The 21848-nt window shown below is 56.5% G+C and overlaps 3 protein-coding genes across 7 annotated transcripts in view; all 3 read left to right on the plus strand.

The window, feature by feature from the left end:
* Positions 1-6143, plus strand: part of ATP6V0A1 (ATPase H+ transporting V0 subunit a1) — a 54896-nt gene extending 48753 nt beyond the window's left edge. For all 4 annotated transcript variants that reach the window (XM_059670189.1, XM_059670190.1, XM_059670192.1 and 1 more), the window contains one exon: positions 4570-6143. In XM_059670189.1, coding sequence (XP_059526172.1) covers positions 4570-4663 — 94 coding nt within the window. In that variant the 3' untranslated portion in view covers positions 4664-6143. The remainder of the gene's footprint in view (positions 1-4569) is intronic.
* Positions 6144-7902: 1759 nt separating this feature from the next.
* NAGLU (N-acetyl-alpha-glucosaminidase) lies at positions 7903-15967 on the plus strand. 2 transcript variants are annotated; one of them, XM_059670214.1, is made up of 6 exons: positions 7903-9383; positions 10961-11108; positions 11876-12022; positions 12199-12284; positions 13257-13513; positions 14518-15967. In XM_059670214.1, coding segments are annotated over exons 1-6 (1851 nt in total). In that variant the 5' UTR covers positions 7903-9381; the 3' UTR covers positions 15729-15967. The 2 variants fall into 2 exon arrangements, with proteins under 2 accessions (XP_059526197.1, XP_059526196.1); XM_059670213.1 differs by lacking the exon at positions 7903-9383 and adding an exon at positions 9438-10181.
* Positions 15968-16109: 142 nt separating this feature from the next.
* On the plus strand, positions 16110-18382 carry HSD17B1 (hydroxysteroid 17-beta dehydrogenase 1). Its single transcript, XM_059670217.1, has 6 exons — positions 16110-16574; positions 16671-16838; positions 16975-17154; positions 17262-17355; positions 17866-18043; positions 18125-18382. The coding sequence occupies exons 1-6, from the start codon at positions 16478-16480 to the stop codon at positions 18362-18364; spliced, it is 957 nt and encodes a 318-aa protein (XP_059526200.1). The 5' UTR covers positions 16110-16477; the 3' UTR covers positions 18365-18382.
* The last annotated feature ends 3466 nt before the right edge of the window (positions 18383-21848 follow it).

The following is a 21848-nucleotide window of genomic DNA, read 5'->3' on the forward strand; positions in this document are numbered from 1 at the left end:
CATTAGGATGTGGTTCTCCCGTTTTGGGTCTCAAACCCCAGTGGCTGTGGAAGCTCTGGACCCTCTCTCCACAGCAACACCTCCCCCCATGTGAGCACACAGTTTTACCAGTTTAGGGGTCACAGATCCACTGACCTGACCTTAAGAACCCCTAGATGACATCATCTGTGGTGTTCATGATCTCACAGTCAGAAGGGGGCTTGGAATGTCTCTTTTCATCACTAATCCAAACCTGAAGAAAACCCAGAATCTGAACCTGAAACCTCTTCTCTTCCCACCCTTATCTTTGACTTTCCTCCTGTTTTTGTTGTAGTTGAGCCTCCTCAAGGATGCCACTGTTGGTTGTTCTAAATTGCAGAGGAGAAAAGTGAGGCGCGTGAGGGGAGATGGGCTGGGACTTACCTTCCCTCACCAGCTCCTTTGGAGGAGTCTGTCCTGCTGGTGGGTGCACATGCTTTCTCAGTGCACCGCTGAGAAGCACCAGGGCTTCCCTCCTGCCTACCACCCCCGCCCCCGCCCAGCTGTTTACTGTGGAGCCAGGAGGTTAGGAGCTCCCCATGATTCAGACTGCGGACCGCTCCCCTGTTCCTAGCTTATCAGCGTCCCCTCTCCCCAGCACACTTCCTCAGCCTCACGGTGTGAGGGAACGTCTGTGTAGCCAGCTGGTGGTGACTCACTTTTTCTTGCGCTCTTGGCTTCCTTCTTTTCCTAGTAACTCCTGTCTCCTGAGCCCTGGCCTTGAGGGAACAGTTACCACCCCACCGCGATTCCCAGGTGGGGAGCCTGCTGCCTCCTCCCGGGCGGGATGGGGCCCGCGGTGCTGGGCCAGCACTGTTAGTTGGAGCAGTGAGCAGGCGCACCACGACTCTAGTCAAGGAAGGTCGCCTGGGCTTGGGCCTGTCTCCAGAGTGAGCCCCCAGTTGGTGAAGTTGTGTGTTATTGCCAGAGAGCTACTTCTTTCTCAGGCTCAGCGGTGGCCTTCGAGTGCCTCTGTCTCCCCACACAAATGAGCCCGAGGCAGTGACAGATGACAAGAGAGCAGGCTCCAGAATCACGCCTTCCTGGTCTAAAGTCCAGCTCTGCCCACACTGGCTGGCCGACCCCGAGGGAAGCACTTACCTCTCTGAACCTCCTTGTCTCTCATGCGGAGAGAGAGGATGAGGCTGCCATGATTAAACGTGAAGGAATGTGCACACCAAGGGACTCACGGTGCCCTGGCACATCTAAACTGTTGTTCGGGTGCAGATCATGGCTGCCCTGCTTAAAAGTGGGGTGCCCTGTGGAAAGGGCACCTCCTTGTGGTAGCTTGTAAAGAAACTGCTTTTAGTCTGTTTAGAGAGAGGGGAGACCACTGGGTGGGCGGATAGGTGATACCATCTGAATGCCTCTCCGGTGTGGTTTGCAAGGAATAGGCTGGTCCACCACATTGCACGTGTGGGGTTTGGTAGTGGAAATATTGGGCAGAAGAGAAAAAACAGCGAAAACTCTTGTGCAGCAACGTTTCAAATCCCATCTTACTGAAGGCCTGTTTGGAGCTCATCCCTGCCCAGGGAATGGAATTGGTGCAGGTGCACCCCCTGCTGGCCGAATGTGGATGTGCTTCCAGGATGCCTGGGCAGCAGTCGTGGGTTGTGGCCACTCCTGAGGGGGCAACAGCTGGTCCTGCTGAGAATGGTGCAGGGACATGGTTGCTGTTTTTGCTGGTGTCCAGCCTGGACGTCGTCATATCTGTCACTCTACCCCTGGTATTCAGCTGGGTTCCTGATTCTGATGCAAGGACTGCCCCATTAGACAAGCTCTGGGTCTCTTCCATGGGGACAAGAAGAAAAGCACACGATTTGATAACAAATATAAACCACTAGTCTGAGGTCCGTGCAGGGTCAGAAGAATGTGGGTGACATTTGAAAACAACAGTGAGCAGGTTAATGTGCCAGCCTGCCAGTTCCATCTCCTGAGTCGTCTGTCCCTCTCTTTTCGCCCAACCCTATAAAGTGGGTGGGCCTTCCTGTCACCCTAATTCGATGTCTTTTCTTCCTCAGGAAAGGCAAAGGCGGGGATATGATTGGTTGTTATAACTGTGGCCACTGAACTGCTTTTAGCAGAAAGACTGTTGCCCATGGCCTACCTTCTTCTCTAACAGTATCCACCTGTGTGTAGGTGTGCACACTTGCACACTCGCTGACTGCTTGATGGCTAACGGGACGGGACCGGGACCAGTTTGTTGTGAGGGATACAGTGGTGCCACAGCAGGACACCTTGGGAGAGCTGGGTGAATGGCTGGCTGCCCCAGAAGTCAGAGACCTGAAATGTGTCCCAGGCTGACATCACTGTCCGGACACTGGGACCATCAGACAGGCATGTGCTCCTGGCCCTGAACTGCTCAGAGCGACAGAAAGGGCCAGAGCAGCAGCTGGGCCTAGAATCATCTTTCGGAAACTGCCTCCCCTCAGTCACACCCTGCCAGGAAAGGGAAGAGGCCCCGGAACCAGTCCCTTCACTCACTCCAGGAAACAGGTTTCCAGTTACACAGCAGGAGCCATCTCTCTCTGGACGCCCAGTTGTCCTCTGGGTCACAGGTGGCCTTTGCCAGGTGCTGAGCTGGAAGGGGTGATAGAGAAGCTCAGCCCACTGCCTGCCTGGGGCTTCCTCCCAACTGGGATTCTGAGGTGCGTTTTAGTGGCTTGGAGCATGGCTTGAGCAGAGCCCTAAGGAAGGAAGAACTCGCAGGGCGGCCCCTGGGGCCCCCTTGCACCCTCACACAGAGAACTTCATGTTTGTACTTTCTCAGGAAGCACACGTTTCCCTGGTTTACAGGGAGGGGGGGGGGAGACCGACAGGGAAACTGCTTTCCAGCTCTGTGCCAGGAGGTTGGGTGAGCTCAACTGAGAAGGAGGGTGAAGTCAGGCTAACCCAGAGGTGCCCAGGGTGTCTTTAAGTCACACAGAGGGGTGGCAAGAGAAGGGTGGTGACCCCACGGGTCTCGGAAAACGTCTCCCTCCACCCAGTTTGGAATCGGAATTGTTTGTGTGATTAGCCAGCCAGGAGGTCAGAATTCTGATCCCTCATGGGCCTGAAGGGGACTTACCCACTGTCTGGCTACATATTCTTGAATGAAAATGGGACGAGTCCATCTGTTTTCAGTTGTCCAGCAATCCCTTGCCATGTGCAGACACAGCCCACCCAACATGAAGAATGCAGACCTGACAGCAGTGGGCGCCCAGCAGGAACCTAGCTCCCTCCCCGCCACCTTCCCCAGTAGCTGCAACTGGCAGAAGGGCTTCTCAGGGGTGTCAGGATGTGGGGCGGATCCAGTCCTGGTATGACTGACTTGAGTCCTGGATCCTGTTTTACCTGGGGCTTGGCCAGAGTCTGGGATGCTTGGGGACCTAGGCCCAGGCCCTGCAATGTGGGGCTGGGGGAGAGATGGCCTCACTGAACATTGTTCACCTCTTCTCCCCAGGTGTGGAGCTGAAAGCTCTGCAGTCAGTGTCCCCAGCCAGCACCCCGAGGCTGAAGGGGCTCTGAGGGCCTCTCAGTGCCACCTGCAGACAGTCCTCCTGGTTTGCCTGCCCAGGCCACGCCCCAGCTTTCCTCTCTGCTAATTGCTCCCCTCTGGGTTTGGGGAGGAGGAAGCCGTGTGTGTAAACTATCGCCTGCAGCCTGCCTCCCCCGCCTGTTCTTGGCCGGTTCTGGTGCCCCCAGGGTCACTCAGCCCCAGTGGAAACTATTCCTCAGGGCAGCTCTCCTTGGCTTTTCTAGCCTCTGAATCATGCATTTTTCTGCCCATATTTGGTGCTGATTTGGTTGCTGGGCAGCCATCCAGGGCGAGTTTGCAGGGGGAAGCCCGGCCAAGTGCTCACAGGAGCGAGCTCCTCTTCCCTCGAGTCCGTCCGATAGGGCCCCAGGGAGACGGGCAGGGATGGACGCCGAGCTGCCTGGGAAGGGAGTTGAAGCTCTGTTTTTCCTTTCAGTCCCCAAGAGAAGAATTCTTTCTCAAATGTTTTTGTAGTTGGAGCATATTTTTGCCATGGCTTTGAGGAGACTTCCCCTCCTGACTTCCCCCCTTTCCTGAGAATTTCCTCCCCTAACTCAAAAGCCTTGAATGTTCACTCCCAAGCCTCCCTTCTCCTTCCTCCCCACAAGGGAACAATAAGCAAGAAAACAGTGGTGCTCGCAGGGCTCCCGGTGCTGAATTCACAGCCTCTTTGGGCTTCTTGGGGCTTCCCTCACAGGTCGCTGTGAGCCCTGCCAGGCGACCGCTGTTTGGGGGGCTCCTCTTCTCTGCTGCTCAGCAGGTCAGAGCAGGACTGAGGACCCGCAGGTGCACTGGTGCACTGGTGCACTGCTTGCTGAGGGCAGGCCCTGGGCTTCAGCGGCAGGGCTGTGTGCCCTGGGGGGAGGCCGAGTTCTGGGCTTGGGTTGGCAGAGGCAGCAGGAGGCAGAGCGGCTTTCCCACGCTCACCTAGGAGAGTAAGGCTTCGGGGAGCGTGCGTCAGGCATCTTTCTGGCCAGCTGTGAAATCCCAAAAAGTTTCTGTGGGATGATGACTTCCCTCTTCCTTTTCCCCAGGGTCGAGTTCCAGAATAAATTCTACAGCGGGACCGGTTTCAAGTTCCTACCCTTCTCCTTTGAGCACATCCTGGAAGGGAAGTTAGACGAGTGAGCCCGCATGGGGACGTGTGCCCACTGCCCTCCCCCACCCACTCCATGGTGATAGCTGTGCTCCTCTCGCGTGTTGGTTGTGATCCCTGGATTCGGGGGCATTTGTGTCATCCTTGCCACCCTCCCCCAGCTGCTTGTGAGATCCGGCCCCCCCTTGGGTCTCCTGCCTCCTCAGCTGTGCATATTGTAGTGTAGTGATCTAGAGAAGCTGGACTCTGGCCGTCACTCACACCACTGGGCACCAGCCTGCCCCCCATCTCCTCCGAGCCAGACCCTCCTCTCTGTCACCTGGTGGTGACTGTGTGCATTTCCATATGAGCCCGACGCCCAGGAGCACCGTCGCCATCCACACCCAGATTCTGAGTTTCTGCTCCTGCCACTCTAGTTACTGGTTGCGGTGGGGGTGCTCTTGGCACCCTTCCCAGGGGTTAGTAGGAGCAGATCCAGGAAGATGATACTTATCTCCTCTGCCTCCCACCTCCGGTCTTCAGAGCAAAGACATTTGTTAATCACGAATCCAGCTGGGCCACACTGTGCCATCATGCATGGCTTCTTGTCACCCCCAAGGGTCCCAGGGCTCCCAACACCACCTCCCTAACCTCCACTCTATACTCAGACCTCTCCTCCTCCCTCCCAGAATCCCCTTCTTCCGCTCCCTCATTTGCATCCTGCATGATAGCACAGCTGGGAGAGACCCAAAACAGAGGGCCTGGCTAGCTGCTTCTCAGCCCATTCGAGGGCCCTGGCACTGACACGTCCTCTGGGCAGAGGGATTAAATTGATGCTCTTCCTGGTGCAGACCAGGACCTTCCCCTACCCCCAAATCATGACTCTTGAGTGAATGGCGGTGATTGTCAAGGCTGGTTCTCTGGCAGGCCAGCCGTGCTCTGCCACTAGTGCCCCTTCCCACTTCCACAGTGAGCCCAAGTGGGGGGAGTGAGGTCCTGGGCAGGGAGGGTCAATGTCATTTACCGACTGCTGATTGGAGGCGACTGGCAGGGCTGCCAGGCCTGTGGCTGTGAGAGCTGCACTGCCCTGCCTGTGAGCTGATGACGAGCAGCCCCGAGGGCCGGCTCCGCTGTCACCCCCACACCAGCTGATCTTCAGGCCTTTTAAGCATGTGTTGACGCAGCAGCCCTGGCTGCTTCAGCTAAATTGATCCAGTCACTTTCAGTGGCCGAGATAATCCCCTGAGTTGGCCAGGCCCTCGCCCTCTTCCACCCTGACTTTCCTGAGGGAGCTACTTAGAGCTGCTCACTCAACCCTTCCAGGCGCGGCTGGCCTGGGTGTGGGCCGCCTGCCCCAGCTGCCCCGCCGCACCATGTGCAGAGCCCTCCCCTGTGGTCCCCGCGGTTTACATGATGTGATGATCCTTGTTCCGTTTACAGCAGGGCTTGAAGTAGAGTTCTCTGTGTAAGGAACCCTGCCCAAGGCCCCTCTGTTCAGACATTCCCGTGCTGAATAAAGTGTGTTTGAGTCTACAGAGGGAGGCTGGCTGTCTCTGTACCCACAGCCCCTGCTCCGCACCCTCTCCCCCGCCCGCCTCCAGCTTTTCTGATCAAAGGCCACAGCTACCGGGCCCTGACCAGGCAGTACGTTTGAAATTCTCGCCTTATCTCAAGTTTCACAGGCACCTCCCCCCTCGCATGAGCCAAGGCGGCTTTGCAGGCACTACCCATGATGGGGAGGGGTCTTAGGAACCCGGCTTCGCCTCCCCTTCACACACTACACCCCCAAACAGCAGGGGCTTGTGGGGGTCTGGGCATCTGCCCCTCCCTCTTTTCCAATTGTGCTCTTCGGGGCTCAGCAGCCTGGCTGTTTTGAGCCCTGATGCCCTTGGCCTTGGTGTAAATGGAGGCTCAGCATGTGGTTTGGGGCAGCTGGAGAATGTGAGGTGCTGAGGTAGGCAGGTGGCTGAAGAGCCTGCAGACTGTCCAGGCAGGCGGCATGGGCAGGGAGGGCACCTCGCCCTCCTCACTGCCATGTAAGGCATCCACATTCTTTCCCAGGGCCCTCCCTCCCGGGGCCTCCGGAGCAGGGGCTGCGCAGGAATTCAAGCAGCAGGCTGACAACTGCGGCTCCGGGAGGGGCAGGAAACCCCTGTTCATTTCATGTTCCTGTCCCCCCAGCCTCAAACCCTCTCCTCCCTAACAGGCCAGCTGCCCTGGAATAGGCCCTGGGTGCAGCACCTCCACCCGTCTCCTCCGAAAGTCCGGAGTGGAAATTCAGGTAAATGAGCGCTTTTAGCCTCTGCTCTGTTACTGACTCAAAAAGGGAGGCCTAACTGAAATAGATATTTGGGTGCTGGCTGGGTAGCTCAATTGGTTAGAGCATCGTCCTGATACACTAAGGTTATGGGTTTGGTCCCAGGTCAGGACACATACAAGAATCAATCAATGAATGCATCAATAAATGGAACAACAAATTGATGTTTCTCTCTCTTCCTCTAAAATCAACAAATAACTTTTTATAAATAAGTAAAATAGATACTTGGAATCAATGAAATAGAATTGAAATTGAGAGTCCAGAAATAAACCTTAATATTTATGGTCAATTGATTTTTTTTTTCTTTTAGAACTTTTACTTTTTTTTTTTTTAATTTCAGAGAGGGAGGGATAGGGAGAGAAAGACAGAAACATCAATGATGAGAGAGAATCACTGATCAGCTGCCTCCTGCACGCCCCATACTGGGGATTGAGCCCGCAACCTGGGCACTTGCCCTTGACCAGAATCAAACCTGGGACTCTTCAGTCTGCAGGCCAGCCCTCTATCCACTGAGCCAAACCAGGTAGGGCATCAATTGATTTTCAACAAAGGGGCCAAGAAAATCCAAAAGAACGGGGAAAGAACAGTCTTTTCAACGAATAGCCCTAGTACAACTGGGTATCCACATGTGAAAAACAAATTTGGGCCAGGACCCCACACTGTGTACAAAAGTTAACTCAACGTGAATCACGGACCTAAATGTAAGAGTTAAAACTAAAACTCGTAAGAGGAAATCACGAGTCTTCATGCTGACCTTGGGCTAGGCAATGATTTTTAGATATGACAGCAAAAATAACAAATGATGAAGATAAGTTGGGCTTTAGGAAAATTAAAAAATGTTTTGGTTCAAAAGGAAAAATAAAGACATTCACACCAGGAGACAATATCTGCAAATCATACAGTTGGCCCTTGGATGATGTGTGTGAACTGCAGGGGTCCACTTATACTGGGGTTTTTTTGTTTGTTTGTTTGTTTGTTTTTCAGTAAATATGCAGTCAGCTCTCTATGTCCCCAGGCTGAATGGCCAGTAAGCCCATGAAAAGATGCTCAACATAACTAGTCATTAGAGAAATGCAAATCAAAACCGTGAGGAGATACCACCTCACATCCACTAAAAAGGTTTATAAAAATGTTAATGACAAATGCCAGCAAGGATGTGGAGTAATTGGAACTCCTAGTCCCTGCTGGTAGGAATGTAAAATGGAAAGCAGTCTGGCAGTTCCTCAAAACGTTAAACAGAAGTAATATAAGACCCAGCAAGTTGACTTCTAGGTATCCACTGAAGAAAAATGAAAAGATGCGCACGCAGACTTGTACACAGTGTTCATAGTAGCATTTTTCATGGTAGCCCCCCAATGGAAACAACCCACATGTCCATCTGTTGGATAACAAAAGGCAGTCTATCCATATAATAGGTATTAATCTACAATAAAAAGGAATAAAGTACTGCTACTTGCAACACTATGAATGGACCTCAGAAACATGATGCTAAGAAACAGGACACAAGACCACATAATATGATTCCATTTCTGTGAAGTAGGCAAATCTATAGAGACAGAAAGCAGATGGGTAATTGCCTAGGACTGGCGGCTGGATGCATTTGGGGGCAGGATTAAAATAGGAGATCCCCTTCTCGTGGAATCCCTGGACCCGACATCTGCTGAGTGAGTCTGTGCTCTGTCCAGTGAATGCCCCTCATCTTGCGGTCCTAGAACCAGCATGGAAAGGGTGGCTTTGGGCCTGCTCAGTGCTATAAAGATGGGACAATTCCATCACCACCTTCAGGACCCACTCTCTGTCCGATTCATTGGGGACCTGGGTGGGCTGTGCCTCTTTCTGTCCCAGGAGCCCTGGACAGAAGGGGCATTGGAGCTCCCCTCAGATCCAAGAGACCTGGCTGCCTTCCCAGCTCCCTGGCCTACCCAAGGCATGTCCTAGGCACTGGCTGCTCCCTGGTGGCCAGACCGGGAAGGACTCATTCCTCCTCACTGGCAACGTGAGCATGATCCTAGCTGGGCTGTGACAGGCAACTGCATTGGCTGGGCACTATTCTGGGGCACATAGGCAGAGGGGCCAGGAACAGAAGAGGACATGATGAGATGGAGAGAGGAGAGCCAGGCCTACTTGTTTCACACACATTAATTGAAAAAGTAAAGTCCTCCCACCCCCAGCATCCTAGTACTCCATGGGAGGCAACCACTGTTTTCATAGCCTTTAAAAAAAGATGCACACAACCCTAGCAGGTTGCTCAGTGGTTAGAGCATTGGCCCATAAACTGAAGGGTTGTGGGTTCAATTCTGATTAAGGGCATATACCTCGGTTTCAGGCTTGTTCCTTGGCCCCAGTCGGGGACGTGTGGGAGGCAACCAATCTGTCTCGGATTCAACATCACTTCCATTGGGAAGAAGCCTTAGGCTGGGCGCCCTTACATTTCTTCACACCATCACAGCCATAATGTAAGTCTTCCCGTAAGTGCTGTCCATGGGTTCTAGGTCTCCCCGGAGAGGGGTGGCGTGCCCGGCACTAAACAAACTCCGCATATTTACTGGGTGTTTGGATGAACGGGAGGAAAGCGATTCGCGTGTGAAAGCGCGTCGGAGCTGAAGACGCCCGTGAAGGATCGCGGGTCACACCGGCTCCAGGCTCCCCAGGTTACCGGGGTCACGCGCGCCGGCACCACGAGCGGTCAGCAGACACCCTCGGGCGGCGTCTGGGACCCGGAAGCCGCTCTCCCGGCTGCCCGCGGTGTTTTGCTTTCGCTTCCACGTGACCTAAGACTCGCCACGGATTGGGCCCGCGGCGCCCCGCCCCCTGGGCCCGAGTCCCGGATAGGTTCCCCGCGGGGCCGCGGCCGGGGTGAGACCGCGCACCATGCAGGCGGTGGCAGCGGCCGCGGCGCTGGCGTTCCTGCTCCTGCTCCTGGCCGGGGCCTCGGCCGGGGACGAGGCCCGAGAGGCGGAGGCCGTGCGGGCGCTGCTGGCCCGACTGCTGGGACCCGGGCCGGCGGCCGCCTTCTCGGTGTCGGTGCAGCGCGCCCTGGCGGCCGAGTCCGGCCTGGACACCTACCGCCTGAGCGGCGGCGGCGGGGCGCCAGTGCGGGTGCTCGGCTCCACGGGCGTGGCGGCCGCCGCCGGCCTGCACCGCTACCTGCGCGACTTCTGCGGCTGCCACGTGGCCTGGTCGGGCTCTCAGCTGCACCTGCCGCAGCCGCTGCCCGCCGTGCCCGACGCGCTGACCGAGGCCACGCCCAACAGGTACCGGCGGGACCGCCCGTCGGCCCCCCAGCGGCTGCCTCCTGCCCGCAGCCCGCGCTCGCCTGGCTGCAGTCCCGCCCCACCCCGGCGCGGCGCTGGTCGGAAGCGCTAGCCCTGGGGTCGCGCATCTCTGGCTTCAGATCCCCGCTCTGCCTTGTCCGACTAACAAAAAAAGTCTAGGCTTTGGCTGGAAAGACATGATAAGGATTTATTCAAGGGTCTGAGAACCGGAAACACAGCGACGCAATAGTCAGTGTTCCCAAGAAGGAAAAAACTGAGTTCTTAGAGTAAAAAGTACATTCTTCCGAGATCAAATCAGATCGGAAGCATTCAGGGTGGTATGGCCCTAGATGTAAAAGGTACATTCTTGAAAAGAATCAGCTTGCATTCTTTTTTTTTTAATGTTTTTTAACATATTTTTACTGATTTCAGAGAGGAAAGGAGAGAGAGAGAAACATCAATGATGAGAAAGAATCATTGTTCAGCCGGGGCCTGTGCCCTGACCGGGAATCACACTGCGACCTCCTGGCTCATATGTGGATGCTCAACCACCGAGCCCCACCGGCTGGGCTCACCTCGCATTCCTACCTCTTAGCTCTGCCTTCTGCCTGGGGGGATCCCCAGGTGAAGCAGTAGAGAGACCACATTTGGAACCCCTCCCTCTGGGCTAGATCTGGAGTCAGGCGGCCTTCTGAGCTCTTCCAGGACGATGGATGTCAGGGAGAGGGACATCCTGTTTGCGCTGGAGGCCACACCCCAGCTCATGCCCCTGCCCACAGGTACCGCTATTACCAGAACGTGTGCACCCACAGCTACTCCTTCGTGTGGTGGGACTGGGCCCGCTGGGAACAGGAGATTGACTGGATGGCACTGAACGGCATCAACTTGGCACTGGCCTGGAGCGGCCAGGAGGCCATCTGGCAGCGGGTACGTGCCCCCCACACGGGCCACTGCGGGTGTCCCTGTCCCCCGCCCACATCAGCACAGTGTCTGGCACACAGAATAAGGGCTCCAGAGTGTTTGTGGTGGGCACAGTGGCCCCAGCCCTCCAGAAACGGGCTTCCACGGCTGAGACAAACCCTAGGAGAGCTGACTGAGAGCTGGGCCCCAGGGCCCCACCATACACGCTTAAGAAGTCCAGTCAGTCTGCTGCTAGAGTCTCTGTCATCAGCAGTCTTTGACCTCACTTACTCTCTCCATCCTTAGCCATGGCCTGACTCAGGCTCTCACGCCCTCGCCCTTCACCCCCTCAAGAGCCTCTGAGCAGGACTCCTTTCGGAAATGCAGATCTGGGCAAGCCCTCCCACTAACACACTCGGGAGCGCAGCATTGCCTCCAGCCTTCATGGGGCCTGGGAGCTGCGTCCCTGCGCCCTGAGGGCTGGCTGCACCTGCGGCTGCTTGAGCTCCCGCAGAGCTGATCTCTAGTCAGCCTTGCTCCCTGAAGCCTTCTAAGGCCCCTTCCTTGTTTGGGGAGAGCCCCCTTGTGCCTCGCCTCACCTGTGCTGCAAGGGTGACGTTAGTAAACTCACCTGTTCACGCACCTGTTCCTCCTGGACTGCGGGCTCCTTGCAGGCGGAGGTTGCATTTTGTCTTAGTAGCCGTAGGGCACAGCACAGAGGAGATGAGTGAATGTCAGTGAGTCGGGGAAAGGCGATAAATGTGCTGATGTGCGGGGGTTGCCTTCCTCCTCAGGTGTACCTGGCCTTGGGCCTGACCCAGTCAGAGATCGATGAGTACTTCACTGGCCCTGCCTTCCTGGCCTGGGAACGCATGGGCAACCTGCACACCTGGGGTGGCCCCCTGCCCCACGCCTGGCACCTCAAGCAGCTTTACCTGCAGGTAAAATAAAGGGGAAGGGAAGGATAGGATTGGTCCTGGACAGTCACAGGCTAGGGAGGGTGGTATTTGGCCAGTCTCAAGGCTCCTAATTAGACCGGGGGACTCTGTGTGCCCTGAGGGAGCGAGGGCCTCCCATCTCGGCTGTGCTCACCAGCTCCCCCTCCCATTCTTCCCAGCATCGGATCCTGGACCGGATGCGCTCCTTCGGCATGATTCCCGTGCTGCCTGCATTCGCAGGGCATGTCCCCAAGGCTATAACCAGGTGAGGCTCCCCTGCCCTCACCTCCCACTCAGCTCAGAGATGGGATTCATTTTCCCCTGAAAGACATGATTTAAAGAGCTGCAGGCCCTGGCTTGATTCCTGGCTCTGCTATCCACTAGCCATGTGACTTCAGGCAGGTTATGTGACTGCTCTGTGCCTCAGTTGCCTCACTTACGGAATATACATGGCTTGGCACCGAGACTTAGCCAAAGGCAGCTCTTGTGTGTGGCAGTAGCGATGCACTGGTCTCTGTCCTCCCTGCTCCTCGGTGGTACCCACCCACCCATCCTCTCCTGGGGCTGGGAAAATCCTTCAAGGCCAGCTGAGACCTCCCCTCCTTCAGGAAGCCTTGCTGGGCTCCCAGCACTGGTCGCCACCTCCTTCAGCCCCGTGAGCCCCTGGTTTCCACCACTCACATACTTCGCGCACGCTGCTGGCCCCACTGGCCGCCCCCTCGTCTCTCTAGCCGGGTGGCAGGAGCCTCATGCACACCTTCAGTGAACGCTTGTCGGAGGTCTGGGACTGGCAGACCAGGCTCTGCTGGCCCTTGGGAGGCAGCGACAACAGTGCACTGAGTTCCTGTCCCTGGTGGGGGATAGGTTGGCAGGGGTTATAATACAGTGATAGGGCCCACTTCTCTGTCAAGGTCACTTCTGCCTGGGTAAGAGGAGCCGCAGGGACTCAGAGAGAGGCAGTACTGGGCCAGACCTTGAAAAGTGAGTGTTGTTTGTTTCAACCAGTGGGAGGGGAGATAGCAAGAGTTTTCCAAGCTGGGTGAAACTTACAGGATGTCAAGGAGTAACCAGCTGGGAGAGAGGAGGAAAGGACTCCAGGCACGGGACACAGTATGTGCAAAGGCACAGAGGCGTGAGAGACCAGGATGAGGTCCAGGAGTCGCAGATAAGTTAACGAAACTGGCAATGACTGTGTCAGCCTCCACTAAATGTCTGGACTGTTCCCACCCCCAACTAGGGTGTTCCCCCAGGTCAATGTCACCCAGATGGGCAGCTGGGGACACTTCAACTGCTCCTACTCCTGCTCCTTCCTTCTGGCTCCCGAAGACCCGCTGTTCCCTGTCGTGGGGAGCCTCTTCCTGCGGGAGCTGACCAAGGAGTTCGGCACAGATCACATCTACGGGGCCGACACGTTCAATGAGATGCAGCCCCCGTCCTCAGAGCCCTCCTACCTCGCCGCAGCCACTGCCGCCGTCTACCAGGCCATGGCCGCAGGTTTGGTGCCAGGGAGGCGGGGAAGGGGAGGAGGGACTGGGCATCATAACACCTGACTGTGACACCTAGCGCTTGACACTTTACCAAGCACTTGTACACACACATCATCTCATGGAGTCCCACTGGTGAGAGGTGAGCTCTGGAGGCAGACAGCCTGCTCACACTCTGGAGCTGCCACTTCCTGCCTGTGTGACTTGCAATAAGTTACCTCCCTCCCAGGGCCTCAGTGGCTTCATCTGTAAAATGGGGCTCCCGCTAAGTAAGATGATGCCTGGCCCAGAGGAAAGTGTCCTTAAGTGCTGGGTATTAAAAAGACGGGTGGGCAAAAGTAGGTCTACAGATGTGAGTACATGAAACACAGCTTGTTCTTGTATTCTTTATTTATTATTGTAGTATTTGTTACAACTGCACACCTACTTTTGCCCCCTCCCCCCGTATTTTATTTGGTCCCTACCTCCATGCTGAGGTACATAACGCAGGCCAGAGGTTAGGGAATGTGCCCAAAGCTGGTAGGTGCCCTTCCTGGTGCACAAATGTGAACCTAGTACTCCTTCCTGCCACTTACAGGGGAGGGGGGAGAGGAGCCAGGTCAGGAATGGTGGTGGGGAGGCCTCTGTGTCAGCAGGAAGGGAACTGATGGGCTCAGGGTTCCGTGAGCAGTGCTGCTCCAAGTCTGATTCAGCCCAGAGCCTGTCAGGTCTGCAGATCCTTCCTCCCCCACCTTCCCTGCCCTCCCCCACCTCCTGAGTCAGAAAGCCCAGGGCCGGTGCCCATGAATGTGTGTGTGAACCAGCCTCTGGGTAATTCCCATGGGGAAGGAGGGGATGGAAAGGGTGTGTGGGATGAAGTAGCCCTGCTGGCTGGGGTCCGGGGAAGGCAGTGTCCTGTGATAGAGTCGGCTGACTTCTCTGGGCCTGTTTCCTCTCTGTGGAATGGGGGGGAATGGTCCTCTGACCCCCTCCCTTCTCATCACCTCCCTTCTCTGTCCCTCACCCCCACCACAGTGGACCCTGACGCCGTGTGGCTCCTCCAAGGCTGGCTCTTCCAGCACCAGCCCCAGTTCTGGGGCCCACCCCAGGTGGAGGCCGTGCTCAGGGCAGTGCCCCGCGGCCGCCTCCTCGTTCTGGACCTGTTTGCTGAGAGCCAGCCCGTGTACGTCCGCACAGCCTCCTTCCAGGGCCAGCCCTTCATCTGGTGCATGCTGCATAACTTTGGGGGCAACCACGGCCTGTTTGGGGCCCTGGAGGCCGTGAACCGAGGCCCCGCAGCCGCCCGCCTCTTCCCCAACTCCACCATGGTAGGCACGGGCATGGCCCCTGAAGGCATTGGCCAGAACGAAGTGGTCTATGCCCTCATGGCTGAGCTGGGCTGGCGCAAGGGCCCAGTGGCAGATCTGGGGGCCTGGGTGACCAGCTTTGCGGCCCGGCGGTATGGGGTCTCCCACGAAGGCACAGAGGCAGCGTGGAGGCTGCTTCTCAGGAGTGTCTACAACTGCTCCGGCGAGGCCTGCAGTGGCCACAATCGCAGCCCGCTGGTCAGGCGGCCATCCCTACAGATGGTAACCACTGTCTGGTACAACCGATCGGATGTGTTTGAGGCCTGGCGGCTGCTGCTGACAGCCACCCCCACCCTGGCCACCAGCCCGTCCTTCCGCTACGACCTGGTGGACCTCACTCGCCAGGCAGTCCAGGAGCTGGTCAGCTTGTACTACGAGGAGGTGAGGACTGCCTACCTGAACAAGGAGCTGGTCCCCCTGCTGAGGGCGGCAGGCATCCTGGCCTACGAGCTTCTGCCCTCGCTGGACAACATACTGGCTAGCGATAGCCACTTCCTGCTGGGCAGCTGGCTGGCGCAGGCCCGGGCAGCCGCGGTCAGTGAGGCCGAGGCCCATTTCTATGAACAGAACAGCCGCTACCAGCTAACCCTTTGGGGGCCAGAGGGCAACATTCTAGACTACGCCAACAAGCAGCTGGCAGGACTGGTGGCCGACTACTACACCCCCCGCTGGCGACTCTTCCTGGAGACGCTGGTCGACAGCCTGGTCCGAGGCATCCCCTTCCAGCAGCACCAGTTTGAGACGCATGCCCTCCAGCTGGGGCAGACCTTTGCCCTCAGCACACGGAGGTATCCCAGCCACCCCCAAGGCGACACTGTGGACCTGGCCAAGAAGCTCTTCCTCAAATATTACCCCCGGTGGGTGGCTGGCTCCTTGTGACAGATTAACCACCCCTGGGCCATGTTCTCCCCAAACTCCAAGCCTGGGCAGGCTCCGGGGGTCTGGAGCTGGGCAAGCGTCACTGGAGGTCCCCGAGCCTGGGCGAAGGGACTTAAGACCTGCCGGTCGGATCGAGGTTAGGGGATTTGGGGGGAAGTGAGCTGCCCTCCTCCACCACCCCAAATTCGGGACCAAAGTACTGTTTTAATACAACTTAATAAACTGGTGAATCACCTGGGCCTGTCTGTCTGAATGTCACTGCTACTGTGCCTGGGAGGACTCGGAGCTACAGCATGGACACCGGTGTGAGGCCCGTTCCCCCTGTCCCCTGCTTTTGTCTCCCCATTGTTAATACTAACCCCTGACCTTTGAACTGAGAATGCCTGCCCAAAGCATGGGCTCTCATACCCTCAGCAGCAAACTTTGGAAACTGTCACTGTCCCCGTGGGACAGAGGCATGCCCAGGGAAAGATCCGCGCAGGGCACTCGGTGCCCACGGGGAGCCCACACCTCCTGCTTGCAAAGCTTCGCCCGACCTCTGACCAGCAACTAAAGCAGGTCCTTCCAAGCAGGGCCTCATCTCTCCTTGACCTAGAGCGGAGTGGGGAGAGCAGGTCAGGGACCTCTGGAGGTTCAGCCTTGAGGTGGTGCTGCAGACACAACAAGAGGTGAGGATCCCTGGGGCAGGGGCGGGGCCAAGTGGGTGATATCTAGTCCCGAGACCAGAGCCTCCCCCACACGCTCTCCCCATGGACCGCACAGTGGTGCTCATCACCGGCTGCTCCTCGGGCATCGGCCTGCACCTGGCCCTGCGTCTGGCGGCAGACCCTTCCCGGAGCTTCAAAGGTATCTGCGGGGGTTGGGACGGGAGCAGCCCTGGTCCCAGGGCACCTCGGTAAGTTAAGCAGGACGTCCGGTCCTCGTCTTGTCCCCAACCGCCAGTGTATGCCACTTTACGGGACCTGAGCACGCAGGGCCCGCTGTGGGAGGCCGCCGGGTCCCAAGGGTGCCCGCCCGGCTCCCTGAAGACGTTGCAGCTGGACGTGCAGGACGCAGATTCCGTGGCTGCTGCCAGGGCACGTGTGACTGAGGGCCGCGTGGACGTGCTGGGTGAGCCTCCCCAAAACATACAGGAGCCTTCCCTGTCCCGTGTCCAAACCAAGGTGTCCTGAGGTTCAGGGAACACGGGACCGGCCGGGACGGAGGGCAGTGCAGGAGGCACAAGGGGTCGAACCTCTCCCCACAGTGTGCAACGCGGGCCGGGGCCTGCACGGGCCCATCGAGGTGCACTCGGCGGAGGCCGTGGGCTCTGTGCTGGACGTGAACTTGGTCGGGATGGTGCAGATGCTTCAGGCCTTCCTGCCGGACATGAAGCGCCGCCGCTCAGGACGCATATTAGTGACTGGGAGCATGGGAGGCCTGATGGGTGAGTAGGGTGAGTGGAGGGGGGCTGAGCCGGGCACCAGGCGCCCCAGCGGGCTTTCCGGGGACGTGCTCCCATCTGAGTCTCAGCAGCCTCATCTCCCCTCAAAGGGCTGCCCTTCAACGCTGTTTACTGTGCCAGCAAGTTCGCCATCGAGGGTTTATGCGAGAGTCTGGCGGTGCTGCTGCCCCCTTTCGGGATCCAGTGAGTCCCCGCCCACCCATGGAACCCTCTGACCCTGACTTTGGGAACCCCCATACCCCGTCTGGGTGGAGCTTCGCCCAGGCGTTCTCCCTGCCCTTCCCTACTGCGGCCCATATCTGTGTGTGCCAGGCACTGTACTGGGCCCATGCGGGTGACCTACCTGGTGAGGTGTCTGTTATTACTGGGAAGCTTAGGCCCAGAGAGATTAGCTGACTGCCCCAAGGTCACACAGCACGTGACCCAGCCAAGTTCAAATTCTGATGCATCCCAGCCAAGTTGGAATTCTGACGCAAGAGTCGCTCTCAGACCCTCAGGTGGAAGTGGGAGCGCTTTTCGGGCAGTGAGCCGCTTGCAAGCGCTCTGGTTAGCTTTATGCGCCCGTCACCTGCCAGTGCGCAGACCCTCCTACCCTCCTCCTGGCGGTGCGCGGGGACTGGGGGCTGGGGCTGGGGGCCAGGTTGGGCTCTGTTCTCACGGGCTCCCAGCTGACTCGCCGCTCTCGGGTCTCAGTGTGAGCCTCATCGAGTGCGGCCCGGTGCGCACCGCCTTCCAGGGGAAAGTCCAGGACGGCCTCGACGCGGCGCTGGACAGTGCAGATGCCCAAACCCGAGACCTTTTCTCCCAATACCAGCGCCACTTCGAGCAGGTCTTCCGCGAAGCGGCGCAGGACCCAGAGGAGGTGACAGAGGTGGGTGCCAGGCCGGGCTCCGGGAGCGGGCGGCACTCGAGTCCTCGCCCCCAGCCCCAGCTTCCTCTCCGCACCCCGCAGGTCTTCCTCGCCGCGCTGCGCGCCCCGCAGCCAGCCCTGCGCTACTTCGCTTCCGAGCGCATCCTGCCCCTGGTGCGGCTGCGCCTCGCCGACCCCAGCGGCTGCAGCTATGTGGCTGCCATGCACCGCGCAGTGTTCGGCGACAAGCCCGCCGAGGGTCCGGAAGGCGCTCAGGCGGAGGCTGGAGCCGGAGAACCAGGCGGCCCTGAGTTCAGCGCGTCTCCAGCTGCCCCGAAATAAAGGCCTGGTCCCCACGGTCTCCCTCTCTCTCCTTTGCGAGCCCAGGGAGGTGGGGTTCTGGGGCGTGGAGGGGGACTGCACTGCGCCGGCTGGTGCCGCAGGCGTGTTGTGAGCCCGGGTTACCCCGACCTGGAAACCTCCCAGAATGAGGAAAGCGCTGGCCAGGGTCGCGCCCCAAGTCCGCGGCTCCCATCTGCAGCGGTAGGAGTTAGGCAGCTTGGACGGGGAGAAAGCCGGGGTGTGACTTCGCCCCCACTAGTCATGGGACCTCAGGCAAATGTTTTACCTTCTCTGAGTCTGTTTTCTTATCTGTAAAATGGGTATGATTCCTATGTCATGGGTCATAGTAAGAATTAATTGAGATCGTGCCTGAAAGTGCTGGTATAGAGGTCTTCATAGCAGGTCTGGGACTTGTATTCCCATGCGGAAACCAGATGTGTAGAGAAACAAGGCCAAATGAATTAAAAGGAGACAGCCCCACTCACCCTCCCCGCGCCCCCTGCCCTCAAGGAACTCAGCAGGAGCGGCCCCTCCAGCCAGGCGCTGCCTCTCACGGGGAGGTTTAGCTGAGGCTCCAGACCTGGCTGTTCTGCCCAGTGGTCTGTCCTCCTTCCTGAACCCGGCAGCAGGAGTTAGGGCGGCAGGAGCCACCGAAAGGGCCTGCAGGGCTGGGGAGCTGATCTCCTTCTAACTTCCTCCAGGTTGGGTGGTGGAGGAGGGTGAACAGACAGAAACTAGATGAGGAGGTTGCAGGCAGAGGAAAGGGGCAGGGTGCCCTGGAGAGGATGGGAGTGGGGGACAGACCAGGAGGGTCTTGGCTGTAGAGCCTGGAAGAGGGAATAGGGGGACCCGGCCACCTATCAGGGTTCTGGGAGCTTTGTAGGGGACTTTGGGGGAAGGAGGCGCTGCATCCTGACCTGCCCCTACCTCCAGGTAATGATCTGCTCTGGGCCTCTGGACTGCCTGCTGCTTCTGCTCCTGGGAGAAGGTTCCAGAAGGGGCCTCAGCCACCCCATCCTACCCCTCTCCATGCCCTGCTGGCCCAAATGGGTCTGCTGTCCCGGCAGCATCCAGGGAGGCCCCAGGAAAGGGTCAGGGCCAAGGTGGCACGCAGCTCTGAGGCGTGGGGCCTGTTCTCTTTGCCCGTGTGTGTGTGTGTGTGTGTGTGTGTGTGTGTGTGTATGTGCAGGTGCTCACAAGGTCACTGTGCTGGGATGATGAGGCAGACTGACGGGGACCACTCTCCCCCATATATCCATACGCTTAATAATCCTAAGAAGTCCTGTAACTGAGCCCCTTTTAATGCTCATAGTATTTTTGGTGGCTAGACTTGAATAATTTAATTCTTAATTGGGTCTTTGTTCAAATGTTAACCATTCTTCTTGGTCAACCCCTTTAGTTCTCAGGAATGTAGTAATAAGTTGCTGATGTGGTATCTCTTTGCCATGCAGGAGGAGACCACTTCAGAGGCAGGAAGATAATTTATGAGTTTGTTTTGCAGAAGGAAAGAATATCTTCAAGGTAGCTATAATCAGCTGCTGGTACCCAGGAGTCTGATACAGGAAAAAGTTATCTGTGACTAAAGAAACACAGACTTCTCTCAGTTCCCTGAAACTCCCCCTCCATTACTCCCTAGCCACATAAAAACTCCCTACTTTTTGCTTTTGGGGAGAGATGGATTTGAGAGATCTTGTTCTCCAATCCTCTCAGTTTTGTCAAATCAAATAAACCTTCCTCTGTCTCCAAGCACCGAAGTCTCAATGTTTAGGCCTACTAGTGCATGGACTAAGGTAATTTACAAATATGCCTTAAAGATTGAGGTACATGGCCCTTGTTGGTTTGGCTGGGTGGATAGAGTGTCGGCCTGTGGACCGTAGGGTCCCAGGTTCGATTCCAGTCAAGGGCACATGCCCGGGTTACAGGCTCCATACCCAGTAGGGAACGTGCATGAGGCAACCGATCAATGATTCCCATCATTGATGTTTCTATCTCTTCCTTCCTTTCTGAAATCAATAAAAATATATATATTTTTAAAAAGATTGAAGGTACATGAACCTGAATTTTGGGGAGGTGATTCAGTAACAGTCCCATGACTTCAAATACCATTTACACGCTGATCATCCCCCTAAACAAAAAACTCCACATATCTCCAACTCCATTGTCTCCCAAAACTCCAGGCTTATGTATCTCCAACTGTCTGCTCAACATCTTGGTGCCTAATAAACTTAATGTGTTGCAAAGCCCCATTTCTGATTTCCAGCCCTCCCAGTCTCCCTTACTTCCGTATATGCCCTTCCATGCTTTTGTTGCTCAGTCCAAAAACCTCAGATACTCCTTGACTCCAGCCTCTCTCTCTCTCTCCCTGTCTCTCTCTCTCATCCCTCAACCAATCCAGAAAACACTGACAGCTCTACCTTCACTCTTTAAGGCATATTTGGAAATTACCTTAGTCCATGTATTATCATCTCTCCTGGATTTTGCAATCGCTTCCTAACTGGTTTCCCCGATCCCACCCTTGCCTGCCAACAGCGACGTTTCCCCATTGCAGCCAGACTTTAAAAAAGAAAGTCTAATCATTTCATGTCTCCACTCAAAACACCATCTGAGGCTTCCAGAGGGGACGGTACGCGCTGTGGCCTGCTGGCCAGCTTAATAAAGTCTCTTAAATTTAAATTCTGAGTCGGTGGTCTATCTCGCTGAGCTAACCCAGAACACTCCCACCTGTCTACCAGCCGAAGCGAGCAGAGCTGTGAACCACTGCATGTCCTTTCTAACCTCAGCTCTTCTTCCTACTTCCTAATTCAAGCTCCAGTCTCCAGTTGGGCACTGGAGGCCACGGTGCCCACGGTGGAGGCCAGCCCCCAGCAGCAGCCACTGGGCTCCCTCCTTTGCTGCAGGGCACGACCCACAGCTCCTCCAACAAGCACATTAGACCTGCTGGCATTGGGAGCGTCACGTGATGGCCCACAAGCATCTACCGCAGTGGTTCTCAACCTTGGCTGCACGTTAGAATCACCTGGGAATCTTTTTAAGATCCTGATTTCTGGGCCTCATCCTCCAGAAATTGTTTCTTTGTTATGGGGTGAGGCCACAACATTAGTAACAAAGAAACAGAATTTCCAGAGGATTGTTGTAATGTACCCCGAGAATCACAGAAGGACGCCTCAAGAAGTTGAATTAAATAGTCACATTTATTGCAATCTGGGACTATGAGGGGCCATTTTGCTTTCCCAAATCTCATAGTGATAAGATGGTGGCAAAGATCACAAAGGTATTGATTATATCTCAAGGTTTGGAATGAGGAACCTGGTTTGCAAAAAAGCAGTTTACAGATGCAGAAGCAGCATGTTATCTAAATTACAGTTTTGGGTCTCCAGATCACTGAATTGACAGAAACACATTATCTAGAGCCCTTGGGTCTGGAATGAGGAACCTGGTCAGACTTAAGCATGTTATCTAAATTACAGTTTTTGGGTCTCTGGAA

The sequence above is a fragment of the Myotis daubentonii genome, chromosome 16, assembly GCF_963259705.1.
Source record: "Myotis daubentonii chromosome 16, mMyoDau2.1, whole genome shotgun sequence".
Classification (NCBI taxonomy): domain Eukaryota; kingdom Metazoa; phylum Chordata; class Mammalia; order Chiroptera; family Vespertilionidae; genus Myotis; species Myotis daubentonii.

Coding starts and splice junctions, on each gene's coding strand:
- NAGLU (XM_059670213.1), top strand. CDS start 9,799: ATGCAGGCGGTGGCAGCGGCCGCGGCGCTGGCGTTCCTGCTCCTGCTC. Junction 12,023..12,198: donor TCAAGCAGCTTTACCTGCAG/GTAAAATAAAGG, acceptor CATTCTTCCCAG/CATCGGATCCTGGACCGGAT. Junction 13,514..14,517: donor CTACCAGGCCATGGCCGCAG/GTTTGGTGCCAG, acceptor CCCCCACCACAG/TGGACCCTGACGCCGTGTGG.
- HSD17B1 (XM_059670217.1), top strand. CDS start 16,478: ATGGACCGCACAGTGGTGCTCATCACCGGCTGCTCCTCGGGCATCGGC. Junction 17,356..17,865: donor CTGCCCCCTTTCGGGATCCA/GTGAGTCCCCGC, acceptor CTCGGGTCTCAG/TGTGAGCCTCATCGAGTGCG. Junction 18,044..18,124: donor ACCCAGAGGAGGTGACAGAG/GTGGGTGCCAGG, acceptor CGCACCCCGCAG/GTCTTCCTCGCCGCGCTGCG.